The following is a 23,930-nucleotide window of genomic DNA, read 5'->3' on the forward strand; positions in this document are numbered from 1 at the left end:
CTTAAAAGTGGATAATAATGCCAATTTTGTTATTTATTATATTTTATATAATTATGTGAATTATTTTAAGAAAATTCAGCTTCACAGTTTCCATTGTATTTTTGAACCACCGATATTGAAGGACTCAAGACTTTTCTACACATATATACATAAGCTATGATGCTTCCTCTTCAATTTATCTTCTACAAAAAAAATTAAAAAATTTCGCCTTTCATTTCATTTCCGTTTTTGTTAGCCAAACGAGCACTTCGTGCCCACAGTGCAACGGTAATGATTGTAGAAAGCTTCGTGTGAACGGAAGTTAAAGACAACAAAAGTTAGAAATTTCAAGTGAATAACATACAATGGAATTTCAGTTCACCGGCAATGAGGCAGACTTACATGCTTTTACCTCACCTCATCTCATCGCACCTCATCTTTCGTGCGCTTACAACCCGAGGCCAGTTTCAAAGTCTTAGCAGCTAGCTTGTACGGGTGTAATGTATGTAGATGCACTTGGAGATTTAACGAGCTTGATAAGATTTGAAAAAATCTAGTATGAATAAATATTAAGTCTGCAGATATGCACTCATACTGGCTGTGGCAAAATAAAATCAAAGAGTAAAGACATGCAAAGCCGAAAAAGCCTGTTGAAATATGTACGTAGGCTGGCTTTCTATTTTGGAGCTTTGAAACTTTATGTGTCTGTCTGAGAGGAGGTCTGGATAGGACAGCTTCATTATTGAATGCACTTCACTTCACTTTGCTGATTTCATTTTGCATAAATTGAGCATAATTTGAATTTAAGACACTTCCAATGACTGAAGTCATCAATAAATTAAATTTAGATTATTATCTTTTTTTTTTTAAGGTAATATTAAAGTTTGTTGACTTCTAGTTTCGAGTATCAACTTTCGGTTATTAAATAGATTCTTTCCTTTTATGGTAAAAAATATATATCGCGTGCCCGTCAAAGTTTACGATAATATTATGAAGAAATAGTTCTCTCAGGAGTTATGCTGAATGGCCAAGATCATGTGCAACAGAAAAGGACACTTGCTTTTTACTCACACAGTTTCGCAAGAACTGTAGGACGGCTGTTGGCCTAATGACAGGTTATAACTTACTGACGTCACAAGCGTTAGGCACTAGTAGCGTAGTAACGATGGCACCTGCAAAAATTACAGGGAAGTAAGTATGAGAGAGACGCTGGTACACTTGCTCTGCTTCTTTTTGACCTTATCTAGAACTCGGATTAGATATCTAGAAGCTTCGCATTTCAAGAGACTAGAAGGAGTATTAAAATTAGATATTATGCCTTTATTAAACTTTGCAAAAAGCGTTGACGTCCTATATGACAGCTTGAATTAAACTTAAACCCTCCACCTGTTTGTATAATGTGACAGCCGGCCAGTATATTCTAACCTAACCTAAGGGATTAACAAAATATCTGCTATGGGTACCTCATTATCTTACCCGACTATTACGGCTTGTATACGTTTCAAAACAGATCAAACCAGAATAAGTAATCTGTGTTTTTCTTAAGCTGTGATCATCCGTAAAATCTAGCACACCTAGAGAAAATAGAGCAAGCGGAGAATCTACTAGTCATTTCATTGCTCAGTCCGTCAGTGAGCTTAGTAACTTCGGCGGACGTTCAAGTTTCAGGGCCGATCTGGTTAGCAGCCATCTGTTAGTTAAGTTCTGGTTAAAGAAAAAGGTTCTTTACCGACGGAAGCAAACTTGGTTAAGTTAAACAAAACTTATCTAAAGCTGACTACTAACCAGAAATTGAGAAAACGGTCCTAAAGGTTCCGACACTCGATGCTTTAAGTAATATCGTTATATAATTTTCAAATCTCCATAAATATTCGATATTTAATCTATAGTAACGGGTGATTTTTTTGAGGTTAGGATTTTCATGCATTAGTATTTGACAGATCACGTGGGATTTCAGACATGGTGTCAAAGAGAAAGATGCTCAGTATGCTTTGACATTTCATCATGAATAGACTTACTAACGAGCAACGCTTGCAAATCATTGAATTTTATTACCAAAATCAGTGTTCGGTTCGAAATGTGTTTATCGACAAATTTTGTTCAGCGATGAGGCTCATTTCTGGTTGAATGGCTACGTAAATAAGCAAAATTGCCGCATTTGGGGTGAAGAGCAACCAGAAGCCGTTCAAGAACTGCCCATGCATCCCGAAAAATGCACTGTTTGGTGTGGTTTGTACGCTGGTGGAATCATTGGACCGTATTTTTTCAAAGATGCTGTTGGACGCAACGTTACGGTGAATGGCGATCGCTATCGTTCGATGCTAACAAACTTTTTGTTGCCAAAAATGGAAGAACTGAACTTGGTTGACATGTGGTTTCAACAAGATGGCGCTACATGCCACACAGCTCGCGATTCTATGGCCATTTTGAGGGAAAACTTCGGACAACAATTCATCTCAAGAAATGGACCCGTAAGTTGGCCACCAAGATCATGCGATTTAACGCCTTTAGACTATTTTTTGTGGGGCTACGTCAAGTCTAAAGTCTACAGAAATAAGCCAGCAACTATTCCAGCTTTGGAAGACAACATTTCCGAAGAAATTCGGGCTATTCCGGCCGAAATGCTCGAAAAAGTTGCCCAAAATTGGACTTTCCGAATGGACCACCTAAGTCGCAGCCGCGGTCAACATTTAAATGAAATTATCTTCAAAAAGTAAATGTCATGAACCAATCTAACGTTTCAAATAAAGAACCGATGAGATTTTGCAAATTTTATGCGTTTTTTTTTAAAAAAAAGTTATCAAGCTCTTAAAAAATCACCCTTTACAAATCCGACTGAGAATATATATCGTGTTCTGAGGCGTGACTGTAAATATATTATATAGATCAGAAGCGAAATTTAAGAACATCCGAAAGCTAATTTATAGGTTAGATCCTTGATCACATTTTGTTTAATCGGTGTAGTACCCGAAGTTGTTGCGTACTGATAATTTGAAGTAGTAGGTGGCTATGTTTTTTCTGAAATTTTAGGCGTTTCGTGAGCATAATGAGTTTGGAGGGCGCAACGAGACAAAGTTCAGGGAGAAAGCTGAGATGAAACATCTTGGTTGTCATATTTTCTATGAACGCTGCGAGTTGGTGTCTTTGATCCATACTTAAAAATTCTGGGCATCACAACGGATTTACCTGTCCTAACATACAGTGTTTGTCTGGAAAGTAATATAACTGATTTTCTTCCGCCGCGACTCTACTTCGGTAGAGGGAGTCCCTAGCTAACGAACGAGCGACTGGTCAGTTGTCTACGAGCACGTGGAGAGTTAGCACAAACATTATCACGCGACGTGTTTCTGTGAGTGGTGCAAGCCGAAAATGCAGCGTTCGTTAGAGTAGCGGTACGCGATTAAATTCTGTGTGACAGAGACGTTTGATATGATCAAGCAGGCTTACCCAGATGTTGCTTTAGCAAGAAGTAGTATGTTTCGGTGGCACCAGGCCTTTTTGGAGGACTGGGAAGGGGTCGCTGATGAAGACCGTGCTGGGAGACCTGCGACTTCGACAAACACCTACAACATGACTCGTGTGCGCAAAGTTTTGAACTCAGACCATCGGCTAAGTATTTGTTTATTGCCCAGATGTTATATTTATCAAAACCTTTGGTTCATGGCATTGTGACGGAGCACTTGAACAAGCGCAAAGAGTACCGGCTCACACCGCCTTCTTTGTGAACAGCTACCTAACCAAGGCCGGCATCCCACCGCTTCCGCAGCCGCTCTACAGCCCAGATGTGGCCCACCGAACTTGTTTTTGTTTCTTGGGCTGAAAAGGCCGATGAAAGGCAAGCATTTTAAAACGACAGAGGAGATTCAAGCAGCATGCACCTTGGCTTTCAGTTCTATTACTTTCCGGACATATTACATATATTAGTTATCAAATATAATTTTGAAGGGTACGAGGCATGTAGGAAGTAATATAGCACTCCTCTGATTTAGTTTACAAATTAGAATTCGAGTTCTAATCAAACAAAGTCGAAATTAATTTTCTTCAATTTAAACATTGATATAAGTTAGTTGTACCTATTGCTTCTTAAGAGGCCCAAGGTCATAAAGTGCGTATAGATGACTAATCAATCATTATCAAATGATGGTGAATTATTTTTATTGTATGAAATAGTAAGAAGTGTCTGCTATATTTAGGAGATTCTTTAAAATAGTATTAAAAATTCAAAGATAAATGGAATAGTTAATAAATTTAAACCTAAAAATTTGATCTTGAATCACGTTTCATGAAGTTCAGGCACCCGTACTTCTTTCTTCTTTACTGGCGTAGACACCGCTTACGCGATTATAGCGGAGTTTTTCATGACTATTTTTTTTCTCCTGAAGTTTCTAACGGTTTCTTGACTTTTTTTCAATTCACAAGTGGTTTTGCTAATAAAGTCTTTTAAATATTAGGTGCCCCACAGTTGAATGTAGGCTAACCTAGTCTGACTTATATAATTTCGTTTTACTGCCCATATATTTTACAAAGTTATTTTGAGTATTTTTAATATGTTTGTGTGTATGTGTGGGTAACATATTTACTAAATAGCGCGCCGCTAAAATAGTCCCAAAGCTCAACTGGCTTTGCAACTAAAATGTTCCTCTAAATTATTGGCATTAAATATGAAGTTCCACTGTGGCAGTTATGCATCCATTAGGTTTACAAAATGCAAAAACACTCGCATATACTCGTATGTGTTGTTGTTGCTTTATAAAGGGTGATTTTTTAAGAGCTTGATAACTTTTTAAAAAAAAAAAACGCATAAAATTTGCAAAATCTCATCGGTTCTTTATTTGAAACGTTAGATTGGTTCATGACATTTACTTTTTGAAGATAATTTCATTTAAATGTTGACCGCGGCTGCGACTTAGGTGGTCCATTCGGAAAGTCCAATTTTGGGCAACTTTTTCGAGCATTTCGGCCGGAATAGCCCGAATTTCTTCGGAAATGTTGTCTTCCAAAGCTGGAATAGTTGCTGGCTTATTTCTGTAGACTTTAGACTTGACGTAGCCCCACAAAAAATAGTCTAAAGGCGTTAAATCGCATGATCTTGGTGGCCAACTTACGGGTCCATTTCTTGAGATGAATTGTTGTCCGAAGTTTTCCCTCAAAATGGCCATAGAATCGCGAGCTGTGTGGCATGTAGCGCCATCTTGTTGAAACCACATGTCAACCAAGTTCAGTTCTTCCATTTTTGGCAACAAAAAGTTTGTTAGCATCGAACGATAGCGATCGCCATTCACCGTAACGTTGCGTCCAACAGCATCTTTGAAAAAATACGGTCCAATGATTCCACCAGCGTACAAACCACACCAAACAGTGCATTTTTCGGGATGCATGGGCAGTTCTTGAACGGCTTCTGGTTGCTCTTCACCCCAAATGCGGCAATTTTGCTTATTTACGTAGCCATTCAACCAGAAATGAGCCTCATCGCTGAACAAAATTTGTCGATAAACACATTTCGAACCGAACACTGATTTTGGTAATAAAATTCAATGATTTGCAAGCGTTGCTCGTTAGTAAGTCTATTCATGATGAAATGTCAAAGCATACTGAGCATCTTTCTCTTTGACACCATGTCTGAAATCCCACGTGATCTGTCAAATACTAATGCATGAAAATCCTAACCTCAAAAAAATCACCCGTTATATTTATGCAAAGTAATAAAAACTTATTGTATTTACAATTCTGTTTTTTCTCTTTCATCTCTTCATTGCACATACGCACACCAACACACAACGCAATCAAAATCAACAATCAACAACTGTGGCAACACTAACTACAACAACAATAACAACAACTGCGCCGTTGATGACGATGATGACAACAACTTTGTAAATGCGGCTGAACTGGCCACTCAAACACTGACACCCACACTACTCACCACACTCGCCATGTGTGCGCACACAAACCCAACCGATTTGAAATGGTGACTGCTGAACGGTGTGTGTGGTGAATGCAAATTGCAAATTGCAAATGGCCAATGGCAACAAAAAGGGCGTGGAGAGCTTTTCCGCCTTGGCGCATGCCACGATCATACTGGCGAATGTAATACTTAAAACTGAGGAAATTTATTTAGTAAATCACATCAAACTTTGTTTGAAAAACCATCCGGCGGTGGAGGAGCAGGAGCGCCAACGCGCGCACAAGCAACGCATGCAGCAGCAGCAACAACAGCAACAGCGCGCGGCGCTCTGGCTGCTGGACGGCCCGTCGACATCGTCAGCAGCGGCGCGTGCAGCCGCCACCGCGCTCAGTGCCACAGCAGCCGATGCGGGTGCGGGTGCGGCCTCGAGTGCTGGCATAAGTGAAATTAACTATTTCGCAAAAGTTTTATGCGAGAAGCTGGAGCATTGCTTTGATGCTGTCGCCGGCGCTGGTGCTGGTGGTGGCATTGACAACTCGCCGCCCTGTGTCGATACGGCCTACTGTCAGTTGGTGTGCCGTTTCGTTGCCGCTTTGCATGAGGTTTGCTGTCGGTCGCGCCACAAGGACGCGCTGCAATCAGTTTTTCGTTTGGTCTTAGCCGAATCGGCTTTGCTCGATAAGTACTGTAATTTCCTGACGTTGGATCAGTGGCGAAAGAGCACGGATGCCGACGGGCACGTGGGTGCAGGCGCTGGGTATGATGGTGATGAGGCCAGCGTTGTTGTCTATGAATGTTGCAGGACGGTGTCGTTGGGGCAAGCGCTGCAGCTGCAGCTGGAAGTCTTGAAACTTTTGTCGGCCATGAAATTGTTAGATCCGGTGGTGATGTTGCAATTGCTAAAGCAACAAAAACAAAACGCATTACAACAACTACAACAACAGCAACAGTATGCATATCAAATGGCAACAAATAAGGAGCGACTGAAGTGGTACGACAACATGCAGCGGACACTTCTGGGTGAAATTTGCCAACAAAATGTAAGTGCCACAGTTAGTGCGCTGATGATAACTGTTAACAAAGGCGCTGGGTGGCGCCCATATGCTCGGTCGGCGGTAGAGAGCGACGCGCGCGGACGTGTGCAACACAGTTAGTAAGCGAAAAAGTGTGTATGTGTGCGCGCTTATGCCTATGCATGCGCCTGTATGTATGTATATGTCCGTGTGCGTAGGTATGTGTGTGCCATGTCCACTTTTGCCACTTGTAGCACATTAAATTAATTTGAATTTTGTTCAAATTGTGTTATTCTCAGCCGTTCGGCTGGTTCCTCTGCCTACAGTAGGCCTTGACAGTCCCATACATGTAACTATGTCAACTGTTGGATCCGTTATTTAAGGACCCCACAACTGAGTCTAATAAGTTTTAAACACTTCTGCTCGTAAAAGTTGTAATTTTGTGGCTTTTGCTTGTGATTTATGCGCAATTGAGATGCGGCGTTGTGCCTGGTCGCCCTTAGCTTGGCTCATATTGGAGCAGTGCTCGTGTTAAGGAAGTGCTGATTTCGTCTGTCTAAACAGCAGTTGAACTAGCCGCAGATAAATGCAAAATTTCGCTACAATCATAAGCAGATTATGGGCTTTTATGCAAGAAGAGATTTAGTATTTTATTTTAGAAACTTTTATATCAGCAAATTATTCCAATTCATGACTGTTTGAGTGTTGTTTAAAAAAAGTTCGAAAATATTGATATTTTCTATGCTTGTGACTGATTCAGAACTGTTTTGGAACAAGTATAGGTCATTACGAGGCTAAATAGGATTATTGTGGAAATTATTCAGGCGGATTCAACTCGGATTACAAATTTTTCAACTTACCTTATGACGCGATTTCCAAGCATTGAAGACGTCACTGAAGGCATACTCCGGAATAGCCTTGAGAGTCGAGGTGCATGCTGCTTGGATCCGTTCTGTCGTTTCAAAATGCTTTCTCTTTGTCTCGGGATCATGGTCAGAGATCCATGACTCTTCATCTGTGATTACGTTATTAAAAAATTGGGGTCACTTTCACACATGTTCAAATTTTTTGGCACACTTCCACTCGACGCATTTTCTGGTTGTCAGTGAGCACTTTTGGGACCTTGCAGAACTTACGCATGTTCAAGTGCTCCGTCACAATGTCATGAACCACAGATTTTCATATATTTAACATCTAGGCGATTAAACGAATACTTAGTCGACGGTCTGAGTTCAAAACTTTGCGCCCACGAGTCATGTTGTAGGTGTTTGTCGAAGTTGCAGGTCTTCCAGCACGGTCTTCATCAGCGAGCTCTTACCGACCCTCCAAACAGGCCTGGTGCCATCGAAACACACCACTTTTTGCCTGCTTGATCATATCAGACGTCTCTGTCACAGATTTACCAAGTTTCACACAAAATTTAATCGCAGACAGAAACACGTCGCGCGAAAATGTTTGTCCTGACTCTTCAGGTGCTCGGAGATAACTGACCAGCCGCTCGTTCGTTAGCTAAGAACGTCGTCGGTGCGCACACGCTCGGAAGTACAGTCGCGGCGGAAGAAAATCAGGACAAACTCTGTAAAACTAATTTTGCATATAACTTGACACTGGTCAGTAGGCTGATCCAACTGTGTGAGCTGCGGTGAGGTGCACTTTGGCCACTACCTTACGCAAGTTTTCCCTTTTAAGACACATCTGCCCAGATTTCAGCTCCGTATAATAGGACGCCGATCGTCGTCGACATTAGGAGCTTCCTTTTTTCTTGGCTGGGGCCCCCTATGTTGAAAGGTCTTTTTTGCTGGCTTTCCTGCGGCATGTCGGATTTGTGCCCAGCAGGTATTTAACTGCTTTTTGAGTCCTAAGAATATTCGCATACTTATTTCGAGGGTTGTGTGATTTTTTGTTAGCAGTACTAGCTCTGTTTTTTCTGTAGCGAATTGGGGGTCGTGTGAGTCGAGCCATTCTTGCCTCCGCATCATGATCTGATTAAGCTTTCTTCTGTGTTTCTTGCTGTAATTACCGCTACAATGTCGTCTGTGTAGCCAATTAAGTACGATCCGTCTGGAATTTCGAGTTTTAGTATACCGTCGTATGTGCCTACAATGGATCCTTGTGATGCTTCTGACGTGACCGCTAGCAGTTTTTTGTTACTAAGGCAGTTCCGCCCCAAAGCTCTGAGGTATTCGGGGATTTTACAGCTTTTTTCGAGAGCGCTGTTGAAAGCGTTTCGGACAGCTAAAGTCGTCATCTACGCTGTGCGGCTTGGACACTTTCAATGACGCATTTTATAGTTTCTAGAGTTGATCTGCCTGCCGGCTCTACAGTCGGTTATCTAGGGGAGAGTTCTCCAGCTTCGTTGATAGCCGTTTCGAGCTTCGTTGATAGCCGTTACGAGTTAACTAGAGCTTTCCCGCTGTGTCAAGCATGCATGGCAAGCTGAGATCTCTTTTTCCCTTACTTATTAGCACCAGTTGTTGTTTTTCCAGAACTCAGGGAATAGCTGTATTCCGGCTTCGAGGCAGGCATTGTATATATTCAATAGTAATGCCGGTCATTCTGCAGCGGTCAGGATTTCTGTTGGGATCTCGTCTGGGCCGGGTGAATTGTTGGCCTTAAGCTTGCCAGTGGCTAGTTGAAGCTCTGGGAAAGTAAAAGGAATTTGCGGAAATCTTAAAATATGTAATTAAAAAGTACTCCTTGAAACTATAGTAAGCTTTAAGTAAAGTTAACGTTAACTAAAGCCAACTATAAAACTGTAGACAATTTTATTTATATAATTAAAAATCTAATTGAATTTAAGGGTTACCTCCGATTTATACCCCTTACTAGCGCCGTAGTTATAAGTACCAAGCCTGCTGAGCCTCAAGATACACTGCACGGCGCTCGTTAAAAATGCAAGTAAGTGAACTTCAAACTAATTTTCGTGATTTATGCGATCACATAGAAAACTATTTTAATTAAGTCCTAACTACACTTTAAATGCTTTATGTATGGCTGCAGACGGCTGCGCCAGCAACGGCGACGTTGCGCCAGCAAATAGTCCGTGTGTTTGCCTCAGCGCGCTCATTACTGCGCCATTTGAAGTACGACGTGATTGAAGCAGTGGCGAGGGCGACGGCGTTAACGGCAGCGCTCACAGTGAAGGCCTGGAACGCGCTTGGGCTGCGAAAATGTGCTGACCACGCCCCGCATGTCGCGTATGCAGCGAGTCGTTTGCGTACTCATGCGAATTTCAGTTTTTCATTTCCTACAGCGCTTTGTGCTCCAGTTAACAGTTACTGATTTCCTCTAACCGCGCACGTCGCGTACGCGTCGCTTGTCTAGCCGAAGTCTTGCATTCGTACACTAATTTGCGCATTCACTTTTTAAGCGCGCTCGTTCAATTTGTGGTCTAATAATTATTTTCAACCAAATCTTTTCACACCTCCCCACCCTTCTGTAGCCGTATGCGCGCGACTGGTCAACGCAACAAGTGCGCCAACTGCTGGACTTGGGCGGCGCAACGTTTCTGAATTTCCTAATTACGGAGAATTTCGAATTAATCAGCGATTTGTGTGAAGTGGCCGCCGCGCAGGCGACGCACCAAGCGGCTGACGGATTGGACGCATTATGGCTGAATGCGTTGCTGCAACATGGCAGCGCGCTCAACAAGGTACGTGTACTGCACGATTTATATGCATTATCTTTTGTATTTATTGTAGTTAAAAGCATATTTTGTTGTTTTTTAGCTTCCACCATTATGCTTGTCTATAATTTTTTATGTGTTTTTCTGTTCTTTCTTACCACAGCACTCGATACGCGCGCTACCGCCTCTATTGCTGCGCTTATGCAACGCCTCAAGGACCACCGTTACCGGCTGTAATCTTCAAATGGCGCTACTTAGCCTACAACTATTGCAGCGCTTACATGCGCGCCACAACAATGCGCGCGCTTTGCAAGTGCGTTTGGAGCGTTTAGCGCGCCGCCTTGTATTTAGCTGCAGCGCCGCGTCACTCCAGCGTCAGCAGTTAGTGCCGCAATTGACAGAATTGGCTGGGGATCGACTAACGGCGATTGGCAGCAACAACTCATCAACGACTTTGTAAGTTGCCGCAGCGCGGCGTGCATTTCAATTGAAATGTGGAAAAATGGAAGAAAGTCGAGTGCCAGTAATCGCTCACTGTTCTCCCTTTTTTCAATGAAATTATTTGTTTTTTTTTTTCAATTTTATTATGATTTTTGTTTTACATTTTGCTATTATTTTTCCATATTTCTTACGTACAAACCTACGTTTGTTCTTCTCTTTCGCATGCTTCACCGTTATTAAGCAGCTGGCAGCAGTTGTTGTTGGACACTCAAGAATGCAAACCGGCTGCTCAACCATTAGCATCGCTGGCGAAGGAGCAACACCAACAGCCACAGCCACAGCAGCAGCAGCTTCAGCAGCGCATAATTGACGAGAAGTGGCTGTTGAGCCAGGTGAGTTTATCGCTAGCATGCTTGAGCGCTACTTGTACGCTTCCGCTTTGTTGCCCTCAACCCACCAGGCACTTGGCTCGATCCAGCGCTCAAGCAGTGATGAGCTGAAATCATTCACTTGTCATGCTTGTGTCCAACGCTTTCTGCTGTTCCCATGGAATAATTGCTCGCCATTAGCTGCAAGCACTTGTGTATTTATGATTTTTTTTGTATATTTTTTTTTTGTAAATTCTTTTTTTTTGTAAATTTTTTATATGTTTTGCTGCAAATTTTTTATTTATTGTTTTTTTGTGCAATTTTTTTTTTTTTTTTGTGTTTAATGTTTTTATATATTTTTTTTCTTTTTTTCACTTTTCCATTTGCCTGCAGTGCTCTCCTTTTGCATTTGTGCTTGTATTGTATTTCCTTTTAGTTGTGTCCATAGTTATTTGCCAATTATTTCATTGATTATACAGTGGAGCGTTTTTATTAGTGGCTCTTAGCGTTCGCTTTGTTGTTGTAATGTCAGTATGGCATTTCATTTGCATATTTCGTGTCCCTTGCAGTCACGTTTCACAGTTATTTTTAACAAGTTGTTGTCCACTTGTGCTTTTTATCTTCAATAAATTCGCTGAGTGTATTATTCGAAACAAAAAATGTGTGCTGGCAAGCCTGTGCGGCTGCATGCAATTACCAAGGTGCTTAACTAAATTGCTGATTCAATATTTTATGCAACTAATTCCGTGTTTGTGCATTTAAAAATGCAATTTGCCCCCAAATAAACGAATTTTTCGGATCAAGCGCTTGACGCATTCAAAGTGCTAACCGTTTTTAATCATAATTTTTACACTTCGCTAACAAAAACAAAAAAAAAAAAATAGATAATGAAAAGCACTTTATTCATATTTTTGATTTTTTTTTTGCTGCCATAAATTAATTAAGTTTTCTAAAATCACTTTACGCTGCGCTGTTTTTCAATATTTTTTATGTTTTTGTTTTTCAATTAAAGTTTTAGCCGATTAAAATTTTATTGCGGTGTCAAGCATGTGTTAATTGAACTCTTGTTTTTGATTTATTTATAGCTTATGTTTTTAGTGTTTCAGGGTTACCAACTTGCAGGTGATAAATCGAAACATTGTATATCGTATATTTGTAGATTTACGATCCTAATTTTTGGAACTGTTTAGCATTACGAAAAAGCTGTGGACAAATAAATATTCATAGAAAACAAGTTAGGTTAGGTTAGGTAAATAGGCTGATATTTGTGAGGTCACCGGTAATCCCACTTTGACTTCTAGAGACACTTGGCCGTTGTGAGGCGCACAACTCCTAGGTATAGATAAAAATGACTGTCGTATTTCTAGAAGCGTTTATGGCCAGCCACATATTTATTGAGATGACTAATATTGCTCATTTGCTGCAAGACCGGCATAAGTCAAAAAAATCGATTCTCCAGAAAACGCGTTTAAAGTTTTCAACTGACTTACATGGTGACTCCAACCTTACACCTCTTCTCAAGCGGAGCATATAAGAGGTATTCATATGAATTTTTTACTCAACATGAAGTATGATATAACGAACAATTCTGCAGCATTAACTCAAAAATCACGTCTACGTATACTCCAGACAATTCGCCGGGCTCGTCGAAATTTCTTTAGTCTGGTGAAAGGTCAACACTGAAGGAAAAATTGTTTGGATTTTTCCACCTCTTCTTTCTCCCTGCAAATTTGCGCTCTCAAAATCTTTAGCCCTTGAGTACAGAGTCTGCTTCTAAGTTTCGGATCATTGTCTTATTCAATAATGGGGCTTCTTGCCGTAAAACATTCGAGCAGGCTTCAGTACAAGCTTTTTATACATTTTTTTTTTTTAATTCTGAAGATGTTTAAAATTTGTGTGAAGCACCTTAAAACTCCAAATCCAATATGTTTCCAATGGATGTCTCTATGTCGTTTTATATCGATCTTGGACATTTGTGTCAACATTAACCCAACAAAATATTTGTAGAGATCTGTTTGCATCCCAAACTTATTCTCAGCTGAAAATGACACTTTTTGACTCGACATTTGCGGGAAATTTTGCTTTTCTTTTTTAATTCCAAGAAAAGTGCGGCTGAGGACTCGTCAACGCTTTACTGAGGCTGACACATAAATAGATAATACTATTACTCTACTACTACCATCTATATGATTTCTATTAGGTGTTAAAAAAAGTATAGAATTTTTGTAAAGCAACTTGTGTTAGTTTACAAAAAAATAGATCACAAAGCATTTCGAACTCTTGAATTGGCAATAAGTAGAAGTCTAATTTCGTAAACATTTTCTTCCATAACTCAAAGTTTTCTTTGTGGATTATCATGATTTCAGTTAGGAAAGTTCAACTGTAAACATAATTGCTTGTATTCCGATCCTCTTCTTGAGGTTAAGTATTTTCTTGGCTTTGATTCTTGCAAGTTGCAAGAGTATAAAATATTCGCTTGCACTCGAACTGAGCCCTTCCTTACTTGTTTTAATGTGTCTTTTTGAAAGTAAGGGTTTGATTACATGCCTGCTGCGTTTGATGCCAGATTGCCTCCCGTTAACTGAGCAGTGGTTTCTTTTCAAAGATGAAAACAATATTTTTGCGCTCACTCTTGATGATATCTTATTCCTCTCTATTCCTGGTTTGTCATTTACGTTTCCAGTGGTCAGACTGCCTCTTCACAATTACGGAAATCGTATTTAATTACTTCGTATATTAGTCTAATTTAACATCTGTCATCCGTTTTTTTTTGAAGTCAGGCCATGCTACACGTTATTTGATTTAAATATATGTATATATATATATTTTTTTTTTTGTTTTTCGAACACACCGTGTATAGCATGTTTCTCTTTCATTACATTTTCTCGATATCTTCTTTACTGGCGTTGACTTCGCCTTCGCGATTATTCCTGGCTTAACAACAGCGCGCCAGTTGTTTCTTCTTTTCTTCTTCCTCTGCTTCCCCCGTCGGATACTCCGTCGAATACTTTCACAGCTGGAGAGTTTTCGTCCATTCGGACAACATGACCTACGCTGGCCCCTGTCTTTTAATTCGCTGACCTATGTCAATGTCGTCGTATATCTCGTACAGCTCATCGTTCCATCGAATGCGATATTCGCCGTGGCCAAAGCGCAAAGGACCATAAATCTTTCGCAGAACCTTTCTCTCGAAAACTTGCAACGTCGACTGATCCGTTGTTGTCATCGTCCCAGCCTCTGCATCATATAGCAGGACGGGAATAATGAGTGACTTATAGAGTTTGGTTTTTGTTCGTCCAGAGAGGACTTTACTTCTCAATTGTCTACTAAGTTCGAAGTAGCACCTGTTGACAAAAGTTATCCCGCGTTGGTACTCAGACTGACATTGTTGGTGGAGTTTATACTGGATCTTAAATAGAGGAAACTATCTATAACTTCAAAGTTATGACTGTCAACAGTGACGTGAGTGCCAAGTCGCGAGTGCGATGACTGTTCGTGTAACGGCGCGGGTGTTGAGGCCGATGATATCAATATCACTCTTATAAAAGATTGTACTTGCTCGATTAAGTTCTGCAGCTCGAATTATTTTCTCCAGCAGCAGATTGAAGAAGTCGCACGATAGGGAGTCGTCTTGTCTGAAACCTCGCTTGGTATCGAACGGCTCGGAGAGGTTCTTCCTGATCCTTACGGAGTTTTTGGTGTTGCTCAACGTCAGTTTACACAGCCACTATGTCTGAATTTGGTATCCCCGCGTAAAGGCAGCTCCTATTCGTACTGTCGAAAGCAGCTTTGAAATCGAAAAAGATCTGGTGTGTGTCAATTCTCCTTTCTCGGGTCTTTCCAAGATATAGTATACCTACTGTGTTGAATACTTCCGAAACTTCTCTCTTCATTTTCGTTAAGCGAAAAAAACTTGCATGTAGTCTGACATGGTGTTGTTGTGACGATTTCATTATAATCTGGTGCTATGTTTATATTACAGATAATTATCAGTTTGAGCAGCCAACTCATTATCAGACAATACACATGAAATCTCAACCAAACATTAGCAATCAAGGTGCAGTTATGTATATTTAGTTGGAGTTGCTGTTTGATGAGTTGTTGTCCATGACACCTCAGCAGGACATATCTCTAAGGGAACATTGTGCTTCATAACATGAATTGTGTCCATCTGAACGTGTAGCTTTACAAGAGCGACACTTCGCTGGCGGTTCCTACACTGTGTCGTGCTCCTACGGACAAACTGAGCAGTGAATTTACTCGTTGGTTTGGTTGTATGTATTATGGAGGGGTGCTTTGTCTTTATTTCAATTGCCAACAGCTAAGCTTTGTTGTTTCATCGTTTGTGTTGTTTTATCCTTCGTTTCGAAGTTGTTGCATAGAGGCGACTGCCTTTGATCCCATGATACCACGGCTGTCAAATCTACATAATCAGAGCGCACTAAGATTCGTATTCGGCCAAGGACTGTATAATTGAGGTAAATACAATATATCCAATCCGAGTGAATTTCGATATTTTCTTTTTTTGAAGGTTTTCAGCCAAACGTCAGCTATACTTCAGAAAATGTTAGGTTAGGTCATATTTTTAATCTCGGCATTCAATGGTCGTCCTGTTCTCTTCTACCTCTATAAAACCTATTTTTATTGTTTGCGCTGGTACTCAGATGTGATGTAATTAATTTTTGGTCGTCTCCATAGCTTTGCTAATCAATATCAATTGTAGAAAGAAAAAACAAGTCTTCATATTTACTCCATACTGCTCCTACAACTGTAGTTTGGTTCACTGGCTTGCCTATAGATTTTCTGGTCAATGCATTCCGTAGAGTGGGAAATAATTCACAGTTGCGTCCACTGCTCTACCTTCTAGTTGAGGAGATAAAACATATCTTTCATTACCGTTATAACATATGGTATGTATTGGGTAGCTGAAAAAGTGTTTTCGTGTTGTTGTCACTAGATGTTGTTGCAGTCGTATATCTCCAATCACATTGTGTCGAACCATATACTGTTGGAAAGGGGCGCTTCATTTAACCAGAAACAAAAATTAGATTTTGGGAAGTTGAAAAAAGTTACAGCTGTTCAAAAATGAATGAAAATAATAAAGAAATACGCTACATTTTGAAATTTTTGTATAAGAAAGGGAAGAATGCCACGCAAGTCACCAATGAAATGTGTGAAGTTTACGGAGATGACGCTGTATCAGTTCGTGTGGCACAACAGTGGTTCGCTCGCTTCAGTTCTGGAAATTTCGTTGTGAAAGATGCACCTCGCTCTGGTCGAATTATCGTTGAAAAAGTCGATGAAATTATGGAAAATATTGACCAGGACCGACACATAAGCAGCCAGGACATCCCTAAGGAACTTAACATTCATTATCAGATGGATTTTAACCATTTAAAAGAGGCTGGCTACAAAAAGAAGCTCGATGTTTGGGTACCACATGAATTGTCTGTAAAAAATTTAATGGGTCGAATTAGCATGTGCGATTCTTTGCTGAAACGAAATGAAATCGAACCATTTCTGAAGTGAATGGTAACAGGAGACGAAAAGTGGATCAGATATGATAATAATGTGCGAAAAAGATCATGTTCCAAGCGTGGTGAAGCTCAACAAATGGTGGCAAAGCCTGGATTGACGTTTCGAAAGGTTATACTGAGTGTTTGGTGGGATTGGAAAGGAATAATTTACTATGAGCTGGTCCAGCCAGGTCGATCTTTGATGACTTCGCAAAACTGGGAGAGCTTGGCTGGGAAGTTTTGATGCATCCACCATATAGCCCTGACCTAGCATCATCGGACTACCATTTGTTTCGGTCAATGCAGAACTCTCTTAATGGACTAAAGTTGGCTTCAAGAGAAGCCTGCGGAAATTACTTGTCGCCGAGAAACCAGCAACGCACAAAAAGTGGTCGACCACAATGGTACATATTTGGCTCATTAAAGTTCATTAAAAATACGAAAATACGTTTTCGACTACCCAATATTTCGATTTTAGAGCTAGAGACTATATAACGTGTAGTCCAACTAGTAAATACCTTACCACGCGGTTTAAGCTGAACTTGGCTGAGTAGTTTTCTCTCCGATCCGAGGATAACCAATATACAAAAAGCTTTTCTTAACTCTAGCGAACAAAGTGTCTTCAAGAATCATGGGTATTATGTGAACCCTGTTTTTTGCAGCATTGTTGTTGGATCCATAGCCATTTCATTCCTTGCTAATTCTTTATATCTGCATTAAAACAAATATATTCTTTTCTTTTATTCCATATTTCTGCTTGTAATCCGCTCGCAAACAAATTGCCCTCCCGATATTCACTACGACACCTCGTTTTCTTCCCGCTAACCACTCACAGTTAATTAAATTCTCTGCACAATCGGAATATGGCGCTCAGCAACTATCGCGCATTCTACTGGAGATACAATCCGAGCAAAAACTCTATAAAATATTCAACAGCAGCGAGTTCGCGGTGGCGCGAGTGTTGCGGCATGCAATTGCTAGCTCAATGCAAGCGATGCTGGCCGCCTTTCGCAACAATTGCATACAACATAATCCACATATACACTACATGCAACCGAATCCATTAGTGCGCGTTACGCTGGCCGTCTTGATGACACGTATTAGCGAGGAAATTGCCGCACCAGGCAACCGAAGCGGCGACCTACACATACCAATTACGGCAACACTGGGCGGAGGTGTTACCACGGAGGCGGTGTCGACAAGCAGCGAAACCCAGGCGCATGTGGCAAGTGACGATGGTTTTTACCTGTGCGCCAGTGTGGCCACACTGTTGGAGCATGTAAAGAAAGTCGAGGACACGGCGCTACTCTACATCGAGTCCAGATTCATTGATAAGTTTGTGCGTGAGCAACTCTTGCGACACGAACATGTGGCAACACTGTTAGGCTTCTTGAATTGGTGTTGCCTGCAAGCGCAGCAACTGCTGCAGCGGCAAGAGGAACAAAAATGTCAACAACAACAATTTACGCTCGCACTGTTGCAATGTATTGCGGCGTTGCTGCAACAGCGCTTCATCTGGACGGAACTTAATCAAATGGAAAAGCCAAGCGCCGCACAGACAACAACAGCAACGGCGGATGGTAGTGCCGCTACGGCAGCGTCGAATTCCAACACTGCTGGCAGCCTATTGTCGCTTCCACAACGCAATTTGTTATTGTGCCGTGTGCTGGACGTCTTGGTGTTGGCCGCCAGGCAGTCGCTACAGCACACCATCTTCTACAAGCATTACAAGCAACAAGCGATGCTGGTCGACGGCAGCGGAAGTGCCGATGGCGTTGCGACCATTGACAGTGAACAGCAGAATATCTTCAATACTTTGTCTGCGGCAGCGGCTGCCACGGCGCTGGAGGGTGTTTTGCAAACAAAAGACAGCGAAGCGGAAGTCAATGATGTTGCCGTCGGACGTCTGTTGCAAGCGTATGCACCGCAGGCTGTTTTCATGGCGAAACTGATAGAGACGCGCGCGGCGGAGACGACGAGTGTCATGGCACATCTCTCAGCTGCCTATCTCACGGGTTGCGCAGGTAATGGTGTCTGCTCGCTGGGCAGCGCTGGTGGTGCGCTGAGTGGTGGTGGCAGCGGCGGTCTGGGTATGACCTCAGGTGCGACGGGTGCCGTTGGTGTTGGTGCAACGGGCGGTGTACGTGCAGAGTTCGACAATGGCGGCAATGCGGGTGGCACCCAAATACCAATGGTGAGTTGTTGGCACATGAGAAATGCAAAGATTATGATGTCTTTGTTGTACTTGTTGTTGCTGTCTTCTGTATCTTCTATACGTCTACCGCCTTTCTGCTTCTCTTTTCAGCACCTTTTGTCCATGATTGGTGTTGCGGTGTTGCGCACGCATCAGTTTTATGCTTACGCCGTGACGCCGTTCGAAATAATACAGCAACAACAACGCGAATTGCGTATCGAACAATTGTCACCTGCCAAGCGCGCTGGCCAACCGTCACAAACAACAAGCTCGGCGGCCGCCACGGCAGCAGCTTCGAGTGGCAAGCTGCCAACGATACCCGTGGAGAGTCTCAGTGATGTGGATGTGCTAAGGAAATTCGTGAAGAGGTAAGCTTCAGTTTCACCGCTCTTGAAACATTACAGTTTTCGTAGAGTCTCTTCACTGAAAGTTGATTTTGCTAGTAGAGCTCCATATCTCACATTGTTGTTGCTTCAACTTAATAAGTCCGGCTAATGCAGGGTAGACATTATCATTTTCAAGGTCATAGTATAATTTTAACAGTTATGCGTAATGGGATATGTGGGAGTTGTGGTTTTGTTTTGAGCGGTCTTAGAGACTCTTACTTATTGCATCACTATATATTTCCGTTATATTCGAACGTGGTTAAATTATCACAAAAGTGAAGTTTCTAAGTTTTGCTAAAACATTTACCGTTAGTTGACTAGTTTCACTTTTGTCTATTTCGCTTGCCAAAGTCATTGTCAACGGCATCTCAACAACAACATGGTACTTATCATCCTGATATTTCGTGTCTTGGTTTCGGTTTAGTTGCTGTTGTTGCTTCTAGTTCTAAGGTTGCTGTTGGAGACAACTTGTCAAAATGTCGGTGACACTGCAAACAGGAGACAAGACGGAATTGTGTGTGAAGTCGTGCTTCGAAAAGGAGAGACAAATTGTACTTTGTTGCAACATGTGCATGTTGTTGCAACATATATGCGCAGATTTTATTTTATTAAAATAGTTGCTCGCAAAAAAAGGTTGGAGGTTGGAAATTTTTGTATCGGTCTGTGAGTTTTAGTTTTGTTGTTCGATATAGTAACTTTAAATTGTATACTATTCTTCTCAACTACTCTTTATTCAGAGGATTAATAGTGGACCTACATGGACAATCTTGCCCGTAAGGTAGCAAAATGTATTGCTTTTGTCTGTTCGCGAGTTCATAGATCCATAGCTTGCAACTTGCTCCATTAACCAAATCTTAGACTATATCGACTATTTGCCGTTTCGAAAATCCAACAAGTAATCTCTTATCGAAGTGTAATTGGCTTAGGATTATTTTTTGTCGGCAAGCAATACATGGTTTCGTCAATCGCGTTTCTTTTTGTGAGAAGCAGGCTTATGAAGTGACTTTCTGTTGTTGTCCTTGTAGCGGCAGAAATCTGCCGAGTTGACAGTCCTTGACCTGGGTTCGTTCCGTTTACGTAGACTCGAATCTGTGTGACTTCCAAGTCTTATGTTGGTGCTGGACTCTGGTTAAGGGAAAGCCCAAAATTAGCATTCATCGAAGTCACTTAACTCTTCTTCTTTACTAGCGTAGAAACCGCTTACGGGGTTAAAGCCGAGTCAACAACAGCGAGCCAGTCACTTCTTCTTTTTGCAATGCGGCGCCAATTGACTGGTCCTTCCAACAGAGTGGAAGTCTTCTTCTTTCTCTGCTTTCCCCGGCGGTTACTGCGTCGAATACTTTCCAAGCTAAAATGTTTTCGTTCACTCGGACAACATGACTTAGCCAGCGCAGCCGCTGTCTTTTAATTCGTAAATGTCGTCGTATGTCTCGTACAGCTCATCGTTCCATCGACTCCGGTATTCGCCGTGGCCAACGCGCAAAGAACCGTAAACCTTTCGCAGAATCTTTCTCTCGAAAAATCGTAACGTCGACTCATCAGTTTTTGTCATCGTCCAGGCCGCTGCCCCATATAGCAGGACGGGAATTATGAGTGACTTATAGAGTTTGGTTTTTGTTCGTCGAGAGAGGACTTTGCTTCTCAATTGCCTACTCAGTCCGAAGTAACACCTGTTGGCAACAGTTATCCTGCGTTGGATTTCCAGGCTGACATTTTTGGTGGTGTTTATACTGATTCCAAGATAGACGAAATTATCTACGACTTCGCCTTGTCTGAAGCCTCGTTTGGTATCGAACGGCTCGCAGAGGTCTTCCAGATCCTGACGGAGTTTCCGATGTTGTTCAACGTCAGCTTACACAGCCGTATTTGCTTTGCGGGGGTACTAAATTCAGACATCGGGGCTTTAAGGCAGCTCCTTTTCGTGATGTCAGAAGCAACGTTGAAATCGTCGAAGAAGTGGTGGTGTGTTTCAATTCTCTTCTCTAGGGTATTTTTCAAGATTTGGCGTATGGTGAATATCTGGTCGGTTGCTGATTTTCCAGGTCTAAAGGTCTTAAGGTCCCATCAGTTTGTTGACGGTGGGCTTTAATCTTTTACACAATACGCTTGATAGAACCTTATACGCGTTTTTAAGGAGGCTTATCCCACGGTAGTTGGCGCAGATTGTGGGGTCTCCCATTTTGTGGATTGGACAGAGCACATTTAATCGTCCGACATGCTTCCGTTCGACCATATTCTACAAAGAAGCTGGTGTATGCACCTTGTCAGTTCTTCCCGGCCATATTTGAATAGCCCGGCAGGCCACCGCCGCTTTGATGTTCTTCAGACGGGTAATTGCTATTCGAACTTCGTCGGGCATTGGAGCGTCTGCTCCATCGTCATCGATTAGGGAATCGGTTTCATCATCTCCAGATGTTATACTTTTACTGCCATTCAGCAGGCTGGAGAAGCGTTACGTTAATTTCAGTATGCTCTGGGTATCAGTCACTAGATCACTTGTGTTCTATAAGAGTATGCTCCGGTGTTGAAACCACCCGTAAGTGGTCGCATCTTTCCGTAGCGTATTGCAGCTGTATGTAAGGGGCTTGAAATGCCGTCTCACAGTTCGCTTATATCGAGTTGCTGATGAGCGTTCTCAGAAAATAGTTCGGCTGTCTGTTGTGAATGCAGCTTCTTGGCGTCGAACCTTCCTTGTATTTGTTGACGTGTGTCTTTTGCTGGAACAAGACAGTGATCCGAGTGAATGCTAGGATCTAAAACACTGGAGACGTGCCATCCCTTTATCACAACATGATCGATCTGGTTGGAGGCTTTTCGATCCGGGGACAGCCAGGTAGCTTGAAAAATCTATCTATCAGCCTATCAGCCTCAACTTATTTGGGGCTGTTTCGTCATGGAGCTGCCTGTTAATCACTTTTCCAATACAAGCTATTTTGCGGCGTGTTCTCTACTACAAATCTAAGTTTTATGCGCTGCCTCAACTCGAGTGTGAATTAGTATCATTATGGCATAATTTCGCTTATTAATTCCTGCAGCAGTCTGCCGGGCATCCCAGTTGGTGTTTTATTAAATTTACTCATTTACAATGCGACGCCAACAGCACTGACTCATTAATTCAATTAACTATATAATTATTACTTTTACGCGAACTTCGTTGGGGCAATTAACTGCTCATATTTATTTACATACATACATACTTGTATACTTACATATGTCTGTGTAAGTGCTGTTTCTAATACGAAAGCATAATTTACTGTTATTGCAGATTATCAATTTTTGGCTTTACCACACGTCAACAATTCGAGGAGTACTTTATGACATTCCTGCTATTAATCAATAAAGTTTACGACGAGAATATGGTTGACGAGCAGGAGCAATTTCAAATAAGATCCACATGCTTGGAAGCGATTTTGGAACTTTTAATTACATATAAAACTTTTCCAATTGTGGGTAATAAACTTTCGCATTTTCATCATACGACACGGTGGATTCGCATTAATTGCGACAGCATTAGGTGAGTACACATACACGCACATACAAATATCGTATATATTGAGATACACGAACTTACGAGTTCACATGCAAGAGATCGCAGCAGACACATTGTATATTTATAAGCGCACGCACCCACACACACACACACAAGTATGAGCGTTCAAAAGACTACATAAGCCAAAGTATGCCTGTGTGCTTGTGTGTGCGTGCCTGCGTTTGACTCGTCCGAACGCATAACTTTCAATTGTTGTTTGCTGTAGTCAAACTGTAGTTAACCGGCTGCTCGGCCAAACGCTACAAAAGCACCAAATACTGCCGGCGAGTGGCTCTCATAGTTGACACAGTCACACAGACGCTCTGCGTACTAAATTGCTCATTAGTAGCAATGCATAAAATTCTCTGGAGAAAAAAATGCAAAAAATAAAGACAGAAAAATTGTGTCGTCCGTGTTTTGCGACAGTTCGTTGTTCAACTTGTTTGTGAAAATAGTTTTTGGTGAGTTCTCCGAGATTGGCAACTACCAACTACCACGCGTAATGACAACCAGCCGCAGAGAACCATAAAAAACGAAACAAACTGCAGTGAGACCCCTTAAAAGTTGAAAATTAGTCAAAGGTTGGTTATGACATGTAGTTTTTTGTTGAACGTAACTTTTTCTAACCTGTTGCTGTTTTACAAATACACCGTTATATGTGGGTTTTCGCTTTCTTGTGTTCACACAATGCACTGATTTTGATGAAGTATCATTTCTCTACTCTCAAATTTCAAGGTGTCAATTTAAATTGCTGGAAAATTGCTAAAACTCTAGCTACGGTCTCAGTAAGCATTTTGTGAAGTACCCGAAAATTGTAAATAAATCGCAAAATATTCAATTAAATTATTTCAAAGTAGTCCCCACCAGTTGTAATATACTTATGCCAACGATTTGTCCAGTCTTCGAAACACTTTTCATAAGCATTTTTTGGGATGGGATTCAGCGAATTTTGTTTTATCTCTTCGTTCGACTGA

General features: G+C 41.5%; 1 protein-coding gene across 4 annotated transcripts in view; it reads left to right on the forward strand.

The window, feature by feature from the left end:
- LOC105226425 (uncharacterized) overlaps nucleotides 1–23,930 on the forward strand; it is a 206,607-nt gene that overhangs the window by 106,450 nt on the left and 76,227 nt on the right. For 3 of the 4 annotated variants that reach the window (XR_007422007.1, XM_049450349.1, XM_049450351.1), the window contains 7 exons: nucleotides 6,016–6,924; nucleotides 10,340–10,549; nucleotides 10,686–10,978; nucleotides 11,205–11,355; nucleotides 17,683–19,041; nucleotides 19,153–19,409; nucleotides 22,693–22,941. Coding sequence is in view for 3 of the 4 variants with exons in the window: in XM_049450349.1 (XP_049306306.1) it covers nucleotides 6,016–6,924; nucleotides 10,340–10,549; nucleotides 10,686–10,978; nucleotides 11,205–11,355; nucleotides 17,683–19,041; nucleotides 19,153–19,409; nucleotides 22,693–22,941 (3,428 nt within the window). In the remaining variant the exon portion in view is untranslated. The remainder of the gene's footprint in view (nucleotides 1–6,015; nucleotides 6,925–10,339; nucleotides 10,550–10,685; nucleotides 10,979–11,204; nucleotides 11,356–17,682; nucleotides 19,042–19,152; nucleotides 19,410–22,692; nucleotides 22,942–23,930) is intronic. The other variant, XM_049450350.1, reaches the window with a different exon arrangement.

The sequence above is a fragment of the Bactrocera dorsalis genome, chromosome 2, assembly GCF_023373825.1.
Source record: "Bactrocera dorsalis isolate Fly_Bdor chromosome 2, ASM2337382v1, whole genome shotgun sequence".
Lineage (NCBI taxonomy): Eukaryota > Metazoa > Arthropoda > Insecta > Diptera > Tephritidae > Bactrocera > Bactrocera dorsalis.